The sequence below is a fragment of the Panthera leo genome, chromosome A2 (assembly GCF_018350215.1).
Source record: "Panthera leo isolate Ple1 chromosome A2, P.leo_Ple1_pat1.1, whole genome shotgun sequence".
NCBI classification, from domain to species: Eukaryota; Metazoa; Chordata; class Mammalia; order Carnivora; family Felidae; genus Panthera; species Panthera leo.
The window spans coordinates 74,716,398-74,730,714 of NC_056680.1; the positions used below are offsets into that span (position 1 = coordinate 74,716,398).

The 14,317-nt window shown below is 41.3% G+C and overlaps 1 protein-coding gene across 1 annotated transcript in view; it reads left to right on the forward strand.

The window, feature by feature from the left end:
- The window catches only part of LOC122213148, a 29,871-nt gene extending 25,339 nt beyond the window's left edge, over nt 1–4,532 (forward strand). The window contains exons 7-8 of the mRNA XM_042927329.1: nt 1,815–1,862; nt 3,933–4,532. Coding sequence (XP_042783263.1) covers nt 1,815–1,862; nt 3,933–4,075 — 191 coding nt within the window. The 3' untranslated portion in view covers nt 4,076–4,532. The remainder of the gene's footprint in view (nt 1–1,814; nt 1,863–3,932) is intronic.
- The last annotated feature ends 9,785 nt before the right edge of the window (nt 4,533–14,317 follow it).

Here is a 14,317-nt window from a genome sequence, read left to right on the forward strand (position 1 = left end):
GGAGAAGTTCCTGTTTTATGACGTGTCTTACTTGGCACTTATTTCTGAAATGAATGTTTCCCAGCATCTTCTCATAACCACAAAGCTAATGGGGCATTTCTGTTAATGTAATTCTGCAGCAGATTTCTAGTGCTGTTTCTTGGAAGTTTTTGGTTTGTTGTTGTTTTTGAAAAAAGCTTATGTGTGTGTGTGTGTGTGTGTTTATGATACATATACACGAAAGAACAAAACAATGAAGTGATTCCAAAGGCAGATAAACTCATCTTGTCCATGTTTTCAACCAACCACAATTAAGAAAGAACACCTAGGACACACACAAATTTTATTATGAAAATTGTTACCCACATGACTTTATGTTGATCAATGCATGATGATAAGAGATTTTTATTGATCTTTTTTAAAGTTTTTATTTTAATTGCAGTTAGTTGACACACTTACAGGCTATATTAGTTTCAATATAAAGTCACTGTATGGAAAAGAAAGAGATTTTTAAGAACTTTAAAGTCAGCTCTTGAAGATCTTTTAACATTTAACAGGTTTATACTAACATGTTCCTTCTTGGGATTTACCCAAAAACCTATGCCCTAAACCCATTTTTTAAATAGTGCACCAAAATAAGATTATGCTCACCAGAACAGAAAAAGAATCAACCAAAATTATCTTGCACCTCTCTCTTTCTGCATGCAATTGTCAATGATCTTTTTAAGGAATTTTGTCTTTGTATGTATGTCGTGCTTTTTTTTTTTAAACACTATAGAGAAATACAACTGTCACCTCACGTTTTATATATTCAGATGGCTATCAATGTGACTTGACCTGTCATTCTATCCTTGCACTGAGGTGCTGAGCTTCTCAGATATCTGGAAGGGATGATGTCTAAGAGTCCACAATGGTGCAGTTATGTTCTATTTCTATGGACTGTTTTACAAGGCACTTCCCACATGCTGTAACTCATCTAACCCCCCACAACCATCCCTGAGTGCTGGCTCTGCCCATCACTGGCACAACTCTCCATAAGTTATTTAAACCCTCTAAACCTTATTTCCTTGTGTGTAATATGGAGTCCTCCAAATTCAGTTCACATCACTGGCACTGGGGGATCACATGAGATAATGCACATGAACCTTTGGCATAAGTGTCTGGCACAGTAATAATCACTCAATAGGAACTGGTTTTCATCAGGATTATTGACATGTCCACAAGCACAACCACTCCACAAAATGATATGCGGGAGTTGGGCATCGTGGGGCGTGCGTGACTTGAAAGGTAAGACTGATTTCTTTGCTTGATGGAAAATTTACCTAGAACAGACTCCTTCCAACATGTAAGATTCTGCTGTGGATCCTAGGGTCGGACGCATTTATTTTGGTAGCAACCCTTCAGGTCAGCAGTGGGTGCCGAGGACTGTACGACAGCCACTGCTTCTGGTTATTTCTCCATCCAACAAGTATTTATAGAGCACCTGCATCACAGCAAACTCTGTGCTAAGAGCTATGAGCACAGAAGGAAAACAAGACAGTCTCAAACATTACCTGCTAGTTGTGAGAAAAAACCATTCATCATTCAAGAACTTCAACATCTCCATGTGCAGAAATACAATGTATGAATTGATCTACTGAACTACGTAGAATCAGACCAACCCTTTCTGTAATTGTGGGCTCATATTTATAATAACTCTTTCTTCTCTGATGACAAATTCTATCTGTCATCTATGTATGTATGTACGTATGTACCTATCCATCCATCCACAACACAGCCACGTGCCAATTAATGCATATGAACAATCAAATAATATTTGCTATTATTTCTTGCAGATCTCACTGCTGTTAACTCTACAGAAGCTTCTTCGAAAGACGAAAATGGTAAGTTTGTCCATATGCTTGCCTTTATGTTATGCGATAGCATTTTTTCTCTCACGATCAGGTTAACTTTTAAACTTCCCTGACTTCAGATAGAAACCTCACAATGGTTGGATCTTCCAAAATAGACTGAGTGATAATTTAAGTCAATCCATCATTTCCCGGGGATCATCTTCTCACAGTAAATGCAGGTTTGGGAATGAGAGGACCATAAAGTAGGGGTGCAGCAAGGGCCTCTGAAGTCTTTCAGCAATGGACTTCATTCACTTCTGTGGCCTTTGTTTCTACTGACTATGGAAAACATGATATCGAGTCGCTTCTGGAGTTTTTTTTTTAAGCCTTTGTTCTTGCTCATAGTTAATGAATGAACTGACACTGAGAGGTTCCCGTTCAGAAGGCGTTGTGTGTACTGTGAGTGCCTTTTGTTTAATTCTTAATACTCACCATGGAAGATTTATTCCCATTTTATGCATGAGGGCAATGAGCTAAAATTAACGAAAGCTCTTGCACCATGCCACACAATGAGATCTGGAGCTGCAACCCGGAACAACTGAATCCAGAGTTCATATACTAACTTAATTTTTATTCTCCCTCTAAGTCCAAAGCCAAGGGCTTGAGACAGGCTGCACCCTTTGGAGATGCCACAGACTGGATTTTCACCTCAATTGTTTCGTTATTAGTTGCATGAATATGGGCACATTACTTACATTTGCTGAGCCAGCCAGGAATTACACAAATAACGCCTGAGTTAGCAAAGCCATAGGAGCACATATGTGGAATGTCTAGCATCGGGTATCTCATTTAGCGGACACATTGTAAGTACTGGTTTCTAGCCCTTTCTTCCAACATATGTGGGAAAGTAAGAAAGTGACATGGAGGGTTGGCTATAGTCTTGCTGATCTGCCCTCCAAGTCCAATATCAAGGGGCCTCTGGACCTTATGTAACATATTACCTGACCAAGGGCAAGGAGTTTTGATCGCATCACCCCTTGAGGTCCCTTTCACACCAAGGGCTAATAATTTTGGGGTTCTGACTTTGTGGAGATAAAGCATGTAAGGGAAAGACTTGGCCTTGTGGTTCATTGAGTAGCCAGCCTGGTCCATCATTATTTTCATTAATTATTTCTGACATCATGTATTTCCTGTTACACTTCGAAGGATATGAAATACTATAGTCCTATAACATAATAGCTAGAATGATAGATACTCAGGGAGAAAAAGGAATGAGTTTGATCTCCTAAAGTGGCAGAGAAATTGAATTAATCCCTTACTTCCATTTTATGTAATGCCCTCTTAACACAAACCTCTCACCCACCAAATTTCCGCCATGAACACCACCAAATTTCCATGATTTGTACCATTGCTAGGAATCTCACTGAATGCACAACATGTAATGGCTGAGATCCTTCAAAATAAAAATTCAGCTTTATATCTGTGCTTAATCATTTGATATCTTGGATAGGTATTACGTGAAGTGATGCAGAATTACACAGTAGCTGAGGATATGTGCTTGAACATCATGTTCCTGGATTTGATATTTGGCTCCTGGTACTAATGATAGAACACTAGGCAATTACTTCTATATCCTCAATTTATTTTTTAAAATGGGAATGAAAATAATAATCTCAGAGGTTATTGACAATTAAATAAGATTAAAGTTTTGCATGCGAAGCTCTCAAGTAAGTGGCAGTGAGTTTGTGGTCAATGGACATTGGCAATTATTCTTACTTCGAGACATAGTCGGGGTGAGGAAGTGCTAAGAGCTCTTTATCACCAATGATCTTTTCCATTGGATTCACTCATTAAAAATGTGACTGTTCCTTTGAATATGTGGGAATGTTCTAAGTCAACTTCTCAGAGGTTGGTGATTGAGTTGACCTGCAAGCTGGATTCTGAATTGTCCTGGTGGCGGTGGTAGTGCTGATGGGGGTGTAGATGTTTAATGTCAGGTTGTGGTGGTGTCGGGCAGTCACTTCAACCCAGGTCATCTGAAATGTATGCTGTCAACCCCTCTCTCATGTAAGTCCTCGCCTTTCAAAAACACAGGTGAAACTAACCGATGGCTTCTTTTAGACCCCCTGCAGCTGCAGCTCGTGAACACCTCTGCCTACTACACCTACCTCCTCCTCCTCGTCAAGAGCCTGGTCTACACCGTCATCACCGCCATCTGTCTGCTTGGGAGAGCGGCACTCTGTGACAATGGGAAGAGTTCCTGACCCGTGGTGGCACAGGGTCCATGTTTCTCCATTGACTGTTGTCACTAAAAGTGTCTGCTATGGGTCTAGCGGGGCTTTCTTTCTGGGTGGTTCATTTCAGTTCACACGTTGTCTTTTTCTATGTGTCATCATTGCAGAATGGGTTTGCAAACTCCTGGGCAAACAGGAAATGTCACTCTGCACCAAGAACAGACTCTGCCATGAGTCAGGGGTGGGGCTGGGGGCACCACAGGGGCTTCAGCACCGCTCTCTCCTTCACGTCTACCAGCTCGTCAGCCACCCAGCACCCTTGCCTCTGAGTACAGCTCAGAGCGTGCAGCTTCCATCGCGGCCCCTGGGGCTCTGTATCCAGATAACTGCCTGGAGGCCTTTTATTTTACATACATGGAAGCCTTCATCCTTGCTGCCTGAACTTTGTGCTGTTTTTCATAATAGGCACAATAAAAACAATCAAAAGCCTGCATTTGCCTCTGTGTGTTTTCATTTGGTGAAATATTACTGAGAGTCCAAGGCCATGGACAGCATGGCAACTGAGCCTTCACATTCAGCATTGATGTAATCATGGTCAATTCCACATTTCTAACTCTTTCCCTGAGAGAGTCCTTGTGATGCCTTCTTTGGGGGCACTGGCCCCAGGGGAGCCACAGCCAGCGAAGGTGCCAGGTTATTCCTTAGCAGATTCAGACTCACTTGGTTTAAGACATTCTGGTGGCCACAGTATCACATGTCATGTGACTGGAGGGTGTGTCAGACCTGGACTGGTGTCTCATGGGCACCATTTTCCTGATGTCATAAGAACCCCATGAGAGCTGTGCTCATCGGAAAGGTAGGGTGGTGGAGGGGTTAAGGGCTTGGACTCTGAACCTCAAGTACCTGGTTTAAATCTTGGGTCTGTAGAGATTTGAACTCCCTGTACCATAATTTTCCCATTTGTTAAATGGACTTACAGTGACACATCTCCTGGGGTTGTGTGGGTGCGATGAGTTAATTATGCCAAGTACAGGCAAGTCCTCAACAGTATCAGCATTTACTGTTGGCAGCTGTGCCTTAGAAATAACAGAGAACATGCTCTCTCTCTCTCTCTCTCTCTCTCTCACACACACACACACACACAAAGTATGACACTCATTTATGTATGTGTGTATTTCTACAAGCATGGATGTGAAACAAAATGTTCAGTGTGTGGTAGGTGGGTAAAAAAAATGTATATTTTTCTATTTTTGCTAACGAATACACTTGAAGTAAAAACTTGTATGTATTAGAACAAAAACAATGTCTCAATTAAAATTAGGAAGGATTTTTTGTTTATTGACAATCAGATTCAGTTTCTGTGCAACAGGTGCTTTTGGAGACCAAGTAGAGGTTCTCAAGTAGAAAGAAGACAAGACCCACCAGATACAAGAAGGAGGAAATTAAATTTCCATCTACTCCTTGATTCTCAGGAATTTGATCAGATCTCTTTAGGACAAATACCCCGGCTTCTACTTAGAGATCTGGAACTGTTTCTGGATGTGGAAAGCACAGAGGCAAAGAGAGGAACCTAGCAAATGACCGAAAGCCGTGTGGGCTGATTTCAGTGCTGGGCACTCCTAACCAGTGTCCCCTGTGGCTTCCAGTCCTCAGCCCCTCCCTTCCCCAACCTAACCTAGGCAGCCCTCGAGTGGCAGGTGCAGAGAAGGGGAGGGCGGTGGTGCAGGGGACAGTGGGGGGCAGGAGGGCGCTGGTGCAGAGGTGGGGTTTTCTTTTCTCAGGCTTTTCTTGTCTATGTGCTCTGTCAAATGCGGTTGATTCGTGGAAAATGCTTGAAGTCAAATTGGCCTCCACTGGTTGGGACTGTGCAAGCATTGGCTTCGTGTTGAATGATAAAATAAGGACAGTTAAACCACAGCCAACTTTGCTCACTTTCAAAGGGCCACAGCTAATGAAAGAAAATGTCCATCTGCACATGCATATTATTGCTGTCAAACATACTCTTAGGCTGTGGGTGAGGGGTGCACCTATTTTATATGAAGTTCATTTCAAGTAGCTGTTTCATGAGTTGGGAATCGTACGACCAGGACTGTTGAGCCGCTGCACCTTCCATTCTCTCTGATGACAGTGTTCTGAAGGAAAAAGCAAGCAGATTGCTTGTAGCAGAAGGCAATCCTGACATCCACCAAAGATCTACACTTTTCCACGGCATGTGATTTACTAGTGCTCATACTTCCCATCTAATTTTGTCAGTGTAGGCAGGGTGACATAAGACGGGTGCATATGAAGCTGTTAGCATGGGTAGAGTATAGACAGAGCGACAGGGAGGGGCTTCTCTCCTCACAAGAGCACAGACATATGGAGGCCCTGAGTTCAACTGTGTAACTGAATCTCATATACTGACTTATCTAAGTCCCTTTAAAGGGACAGATGACTGGAGAGTCAAGCTGAACAAGGCTCAATAGAAGACATGCCCAGGAGATAAAAGTGTGCTAGAGATCCAGCAAAGGAGTGCTGTGCAGTCATGTGAGCACAAAGAGCAAGTGTCCCCACCCTGACCCAAACCAAGCACAGTACAGAGAGGGTGCCCAGTCCTGGGATCCGATCTTTCCAGTGTCTGGAGAAACAAAACTCTATTGCTGAGATCACGGAGTAGGCTTTCACAGATGAAATTACAGCACAGAATTTCACAGCACATTCACACCATAGACTTCACTCCTCTTGGTCTGTGCCTGAGGGCCAGTTTCTGGATGAGACTTGGCTTCCATGAACATGGGCCACATGTCACTGGTTCAGGTGAGCATGTGTGGGAAAGAGCTCTTTCTCAGGGTAAATTATACACCGACATCCCACTCAGGATTATCTGTGTGCTTGCTCTATTTGTGACTTCACTCCTGAAAGAAAATATTCTAATTGTGACCACATCACTGGGTTCTTGAGATTTGGGTCCCAAGGCCAGAATCTTCAGAACCTCCTCAACCCTTTCTCCATCCTGAGAAACTCTTTCTGGTTAGGGCCTCAGTCTCCCACCCCTCCTGGGGGCACTTCTGTCATTTGGTCCCTTCTCAGAACAAACACAGATGGAGCTGATCTGACCCGCACAAATGCACATTTGACCCTGTCATTACACTCTGTAGCCATTTCTTCCAGAAATATCTCTGACCAAATAATACTTGTCTTCCATTATGTACAATTTACCTCTAAAATTAAAAGAAATCCAAATGTCTGAGGGCAGAAGAAAAGTAAATAATTGTTGTATTTCCATGAAACATATTGTATCCACTTAAAATTATATTTATATAGTTTTTTTATGTTTATTTTGATAGAGAAAGACAGAGCAAGAGCAAGGGAGGGGCAGAGAAAGAAGGAAAGCAAGAATCCCAAACAGACCTCATACTGTTAGTATAGAGCCTGATGTGGGGCTCGATCTCACAAACCCTGATATCATGACCTGAGCTGAAACCAGAGTTGGAGACTTAACAGACTGAGCCACCCAGGTGCCCCCAAATTAAGTTTATATAGTTTATATGCACGGAAAATGCTCACTCTATCAAGCAAAAGCAAATACATAATGAAAAATCTGTATATCCCAGACGACCATGTTTATAAAAATAAAAACCTAAATACGTGCAAATCAGAAAGATGAGAAGAAAATAACAAGGCGACTTCAATCATTTCTGGACAGTCCAAAATTTCTACAACAGACTGACTGTATAATTTTTAAGTTATAATTTTGAAAACAGGGCATAAATATCAGTGGTACGGCCACAATCATGTGACTTTACAAACACAAAATGAGGATATGAACTAAACCGTAAACCCAGATGTGGCCCCACATTTTGCAAGACAGGTTCTCTAATGATCGTTCTATGCACACTTTTACAAAAAGCATGCATTCCTCTCAATCAGGAGGGGAAATAAAGGCAAATCTGTGGGAAGACCGACACAGTTTGAGGACAGAGCCTCCTCACAGGCAAAGGAAACAGCCTGCTCTTGGCAGATAACATACCTGGAAGAGGACATTTTTCTCTTCAGAGAATGTCAGCTACATAATGGCCAAGATCAAATCTGGCACAGGAGAATACATGGCAAAGAATCTGAAGCAAGATTGTGTCCCACACCTCAACCTCACAAATGTCATGCAGCTCAGGTGAAGTTGTGGTAAAACAAATAGATAAAAGCATAGCTGTTGGAAGGCTTCACTCTCCAGCCTGTTGAACTGCTGTAGGGAGACAGGGCAGAGTAAATGCTTTACCACATGGTCTCAGGAAAATGGTCATAGCATGTCTTCCCGTTTCTGGGCTTACTCCCCACCTGTCAGGCTAATGGCATATGAGCCACAAGGAGCTGACAGGTGTTGGAATATTTGGGCATCCTAAATAAAGCCAAACTTTTAATTAAAACATAATGTGTATGCTTTATGTACTTTACAAGTGAATGTAAGCAAGGCCTTCTGGCCACGGTCAACAAATCTTTTTGGAAACCAACTACAAAAGTGGACTGGATCAACAAAGCAAACCATTTCAATGGTTGGGAAAGGTCCAAATTCATGCAACGATCTGAGAAGTGTTTATGCTTGAAAAGTTGCAGAAGTCAGGGAACGACACTGGTGTTCTTGCCTAGATAGGCTCCTATTTTTCCCCCATCGCCCAATACCCAGCTCCGTGGGCATGACAATTCTTCCAAGATAGGACAGGCCATGAGGACTGGCAGCAAATCCCACAGCGTAAGGCAGCTCAGATAATTTGGGGTGGGAAGTGATGTGAGGGTGAACCGAAAGATTCAGGGGTGCGCAGGCAGGAAGGCAGGGGCTGTGCTGGTCTGAGGTTGAGGTCACGGCTGCAGCAAGCGTGTGCTTGGCTGAAGCTGTGTGCATGCTTAGCGGAGACTCAGCAGAGCCCAAGCCGGCCACACACTCCTGTTCGACCTTGAGGTGATGGGCATATGCAGAGGCACCATGAAAAGCTTCACAAGAGTATAAGCTGGGAAGACTGATGCCTGAGCACATACAGTCTATACGCTAATCACCTAAAATACGAATGTGCTACCCAATTCATACAAAATAACCATTTGGCAGAGGACTGAAGTCTTGATCAAGTTGCTTGAGCACAATCCCTAAGTGTTCTCGGCTACCTCTAAGTGGACACGGGTGATGCCGAGGAATCAAGGCTGAAAAATAAATAATTATGAAAGAAAACAAGAGAGTCATGACCCACCACGTACCACAGGAGATATGATATCAGATTTAGCCCAAGCAGCATTCTCAGCATAGAAAGAGCAACGAAAGCAAACTTTTGGGGGAATAATCGCAATGGAGAGTTGCTGCAATGTATTTTCAACAGAACCCTTTTCAATAAAAAATAACAAGACAGTCAAAGAATCAGAAAAATGTGACAATTAATATGGGGAAAGTCCCCCACAACTCAATACAAACTGGACTTGAGTGAGTTCAGATATTTTCTTTAGCAAAGACTTCAAAGCCATTATTACAAATGTGTTCAAAAAGTATACAAAACCATGTTTAAAGGATGAAAGGAGAGTATGACAACAAAAGTCAACAAACAGATATTCTAATTAAGAATACCCAAATTATAAAAAAGAATAGATATTTTAAAAAACTCTATAATGGAGAAGTTTTATACCTAGAATGAAATATTCACTAGAGGGCTTTAAGAGAATATTCAGCTTGGCAGATCAAACAATCTCAGTACAAGGGAACTTCTTCGTTTTGATAAAAGGCATCTGTGAAAACCCATAGCTGATGTCATACTTAATGTTGAAAGACTGAATGCTTTTCCCTAAAGACCAGGAACAATGCAGGGATGTGTGCTCGACACTTCTATTCAACATGGTATTAAAAGTTCTATTTATTATTATTTTTTTAATGTTTATTTATTTTTGAGAAAGAGAGAGAGAGAGACAGAGCACAAGTAGGGGAGGGGCAGAGAGTGAGGGAGACACAGAATCCGAAGCAGGCTCCAGGCTCCGAGCTGTCAGCACAGAGCCCGACACAGGGCTCGAACTCAGGAGCCGTGAGATCATGACCTGAGCTAACGTTGGACGCTTAACTGACTGAACCAACCACCCAGGCATTCTAGTATTAAAAGTTTTAGATGGTGCAACTAGAAAAAAAGAAAAGAAACCCAGCAGACTGAAAAGGAAATATAAAAATGTCTTTCTCCACAGATGAAATGATCCTATATGTAGACAATTCCATAGAATCTACATGCACACAAAACCAAAACCAGAACTGAAAAGCAAGGTTCGCATTGTCACAAGATACACATTTAATGTACAAAATGTCAGTTGTATTTCTATATACTAGCATGAAAAGACGTGAAAATGAAATTAAGGAAACAGTCCCATTTACAATTGAAACAAAAAGAATAAAACATTTAGGAATTAATTTAGCAAAAGAAGTGCAGACTTCCTTCTATGCTGGAAATTACAAAACAATGCAGAGAAAAATTAAAAATATCTAAATAAATGCAAAGATGTCCATGTTCATTGATTAGGAGATTCAATATTGCCGTGATGGCAGTTCTTACCAAGTTCATTATAGATTTAGCAGGCTTTGTGGGCACAAATTAACAAGCTTTCCCTAAAACTGACATGAAAATGCAAAAGACCTAGAATAGACAAAATAATTTTGAAAAAGAATACAGTGGGAGGACAGCTAAGGTCACCCTGCAGAAGCAGTGGGGGTGGGGTGGGGGGGCGCACCCCATATTTAACTTGCATGTTTAGACTGAGGAAGCCGCATACACAGAGGGTGTGAACAGGTTTAATACTGACACAACTGGGGTCCAGGGGACAACAGGGCGGGCCTTTCAGGCAGGGCCTTACAACACCTGATTTCAGAGCTCACAGAAGAATTCAGTTACATAATTAAGCCAGTGTGGTCCTGGTGCAGAGAAAGCATATGGGTCACCGGAAGAGAACTGAGAGTCCAGAAATAAACCCGTATTTATGCTCAACTGGATTTTGATAAATGTGCTGAGTTGATTCAGCGCAAGACGAGTAGTCTTATCAACAGATGTTTGGGGCACCACTGAATATCTAAACACATCATTCATAAAATAATAAATTGTGATAAACTGGAGTTCAACAAAATTAAAAACATGTGTTTCAAAAGGTTCCCTAAACAGAATGAAAATATTACAGCCTGGGAAAGAAATATTGTGAATCATAGAAAGGATTTTTATCTGATAAAGGACTTGTAATCTCAAATGTATAAAGAATTCCTACAGCTCAATAAGAAGGGGATGGAAAAACACATAACTTAAACAAATAATGAAAGGGTTAAAATACACATCTCTCCCAAGAAGGTATATGGATAACGAATGAGCACATGAAAATATTTTCAACATTCAGCCCTTAGGGGCAAATGAAAACCACAAGGGGGCACTACGTCACACTGACTTTTTTTCTCTTTTGTTTTCTTTCTTACATTCACATATGAGTGAAATCATATGGTAAATTATCTTTCTCTGACATATTTCACTTAGCATTAAAGCCTCTCAGCCCATCCATGTTGCAAATGGAAAAATCTCTTTCTTTCTTATGGCTGAGTAACAGTCCATATTATATACATATACATACATATATGTGTATATATATGTATATATATGTATATGTGTATATATATGTATATATGTATATGTACATATATACACATATATGTATGTATATGTATATATATACATATACATATGTATATATATGTATGTATATGTATATGTGTGTGTGTGTGTGTGTGTGTGTATATATATATATATATATATATATATATATATATATATATATACCGAAGTGAACTTTGGAGAACACTGGCAATTACTTAAGCAGAAACTCACCAAAAGATCCAGGGAATCTCTCCCAGGTATCTAAGAAAAACAAAAACAAATGTCCCCAAAGACATGCATTTCCAAGTTCATAGCAGGATGATCATAACAGAAAACATTGGCAAGAATTCTAGTATCTATCTGTCGGTGAATTAACAAACGCTGTCATAGTGAAATAGTATTCAGCAATACAAAGGGACAAGCTACTTCTGCACACCACAACATGAATGACCCTCAAAAACATGATGGTAAGTAGAAGAAGCCAGATGTAAAAAAATTACATATTGTATCATTTAATTTCTATTAATTATCTGCAAAGGACAAATTTACAAAACAGAAAGCCAATCAGTGGTTAATCTAGGACTGGAAGTAGCAGCAGGGATTAACTGTAAATAAAGAAAGTTGTTGGATAATAAAATTGCTCTACAATTATATTGTAGTGCTAATGTTGGTTTAAAAAGTATAAATTGACTAAAAACCATGCAATCACACATTTAGAACGGATGATATTAGTGCTGTGCAAGATTATACCTCACTAAAACGGTTTGCTTGTTTTTTCTTTTTTTTTAAATCCGGGTTAGGTAATATCCTCAACTACGATGTTTTAATACTTTTCAAAATTTTTATTAAAAAAAAAGAAAAATTGTGTTTCAAATCTACTGACTTTATAGAGGGTGGGTTTATAACTGATCATTAAAGTAAGAACACTTCAGAGGGATTCTAACAATAAGTACCTGGGGACACAGGACTTAGCCAGATTGGCCCAGACAATCCAGCCTGTGTGCTGGTTATTTCAGAAGGTGTCAGATTCCAATTTCATGCCTCCATCCAGATTTGCTTAGCACAGATTATATATTATACAATGTCTTCATTCTCAGTGTCCCTATGACTTAGAAGGTGACAAAGTAGCTTTTCCTCAGCATCACGACTGGTTCACTTCTGCTGCGTGACCACATGTGACACCTTCAACCCCGTCGTCTGACAGAGGCTTGTGCTTCCTCATCCTTCCACGGAGCACACAGGTGAGCAGGACATGGTTAGACCCACACGCAAACCTGCAAACCAACCACCTATATAGCCTCTCAGAGCACATCTAACAATTTTTCAAATCTCTAGGATATTAAAATTCAAACCACTCCTTTATAAGGGAAAATATTAACACTTTAAATTTTGGTTACTCTGATGTCTTTCTTTCTCCCTGCTTCTCATTCCTTCCTTCCACAGTTGTAAATCTACTAAGTGCCGGCACTGCCCTGGGCGCTGGAGAAGGAAAGTCAAGAGCAGGCGAGCAGCCCCAGATGCCTTCTTGTCCCTCAGGCGCCAATCAGCGGTGTGTCAGTCCCAGGACAGCAGAAACACAGACTCCTGTTCTGTGTAGTTTTTAGCCAGTAGCCTAATGAGCCAGCCCTGCTTTAGAGGAGCCTCTTACAGGGGCTTCTGGGCGGCTCAGTCAATTAAGTGTCTAACTTGTGATTTCAGCTGAGGTCATGATGTCAGGGTTTGGGAGACTGAGCCGCACATAGAATTCTGTGCCGACAGTTCGGAGCCTGCTTGGGATTCTCTCTCTCCTCTCCCTCGGCCCCTCCCTCGCTCTTGCTCTCTCTTTCTCTCTCTTTCAAAATAAATAAACATTAAACAACTATATAAATATAATTTTAAATGGATACAATATATTTCATGGAAATATAATAGTTATTTAATTTTTATTCTACTCTCAGACACTTTTTTTTAGTTTTAGAGGGAAAATGTACATAATGGAAACAGGTATTAGTTAGTCAAAGATATTTCCTGAAGAAATGACTACAGAATGTAATGACAGGGTCAAAATGTGCATTTGTACAGGTCGGATCAGCTCCGTCTGTGTTTGTTCTGAGAATGGACCAAATGACAGAAGTGCCATCAGGAGGGGTTTGGGAGGCTGAAGCATAACTGGAAAGAGTTTCTTAAGGTGGAGAAAGTCAGGAGAGTCCTCAGATTATGGTCTTGAGACTCAAACCTCAAGAATCCAGTGGTGTGGCCACATTTAGAATATCCAGTCTCAGGAGGGGAGCCACATATACACTAGGCCCACTGATGATGCCTGAGTTGGGTGTCGGTGTATAATTTAGCTGAGACAGAGCTCTCTCCCGCACATGCTCGCTGAACCAGTAGCAAGCAGCCCGTGTTCACGGAAGCCAAGGATCACCTGGGATTTGGCCTGACTGAAGTCTATGGTGTGAACGTGCCGTGAATTCCATCTGTAGAAGCCTAGTCTGTGATCTCAGCAATAGAGTTTTGTTTCCCCAGGCACTGGGCACATTGGATCCCAGGACTGGGCACCCTGTCTGTACTGTGCTTGGGATGGGTTGGGGTGGGGATGCTTGCTGTTTGTGCTCATGTGGCTGCACAGCCCTCCTCTGCTCAACCCCCAGCACACTTTTACCTCCTG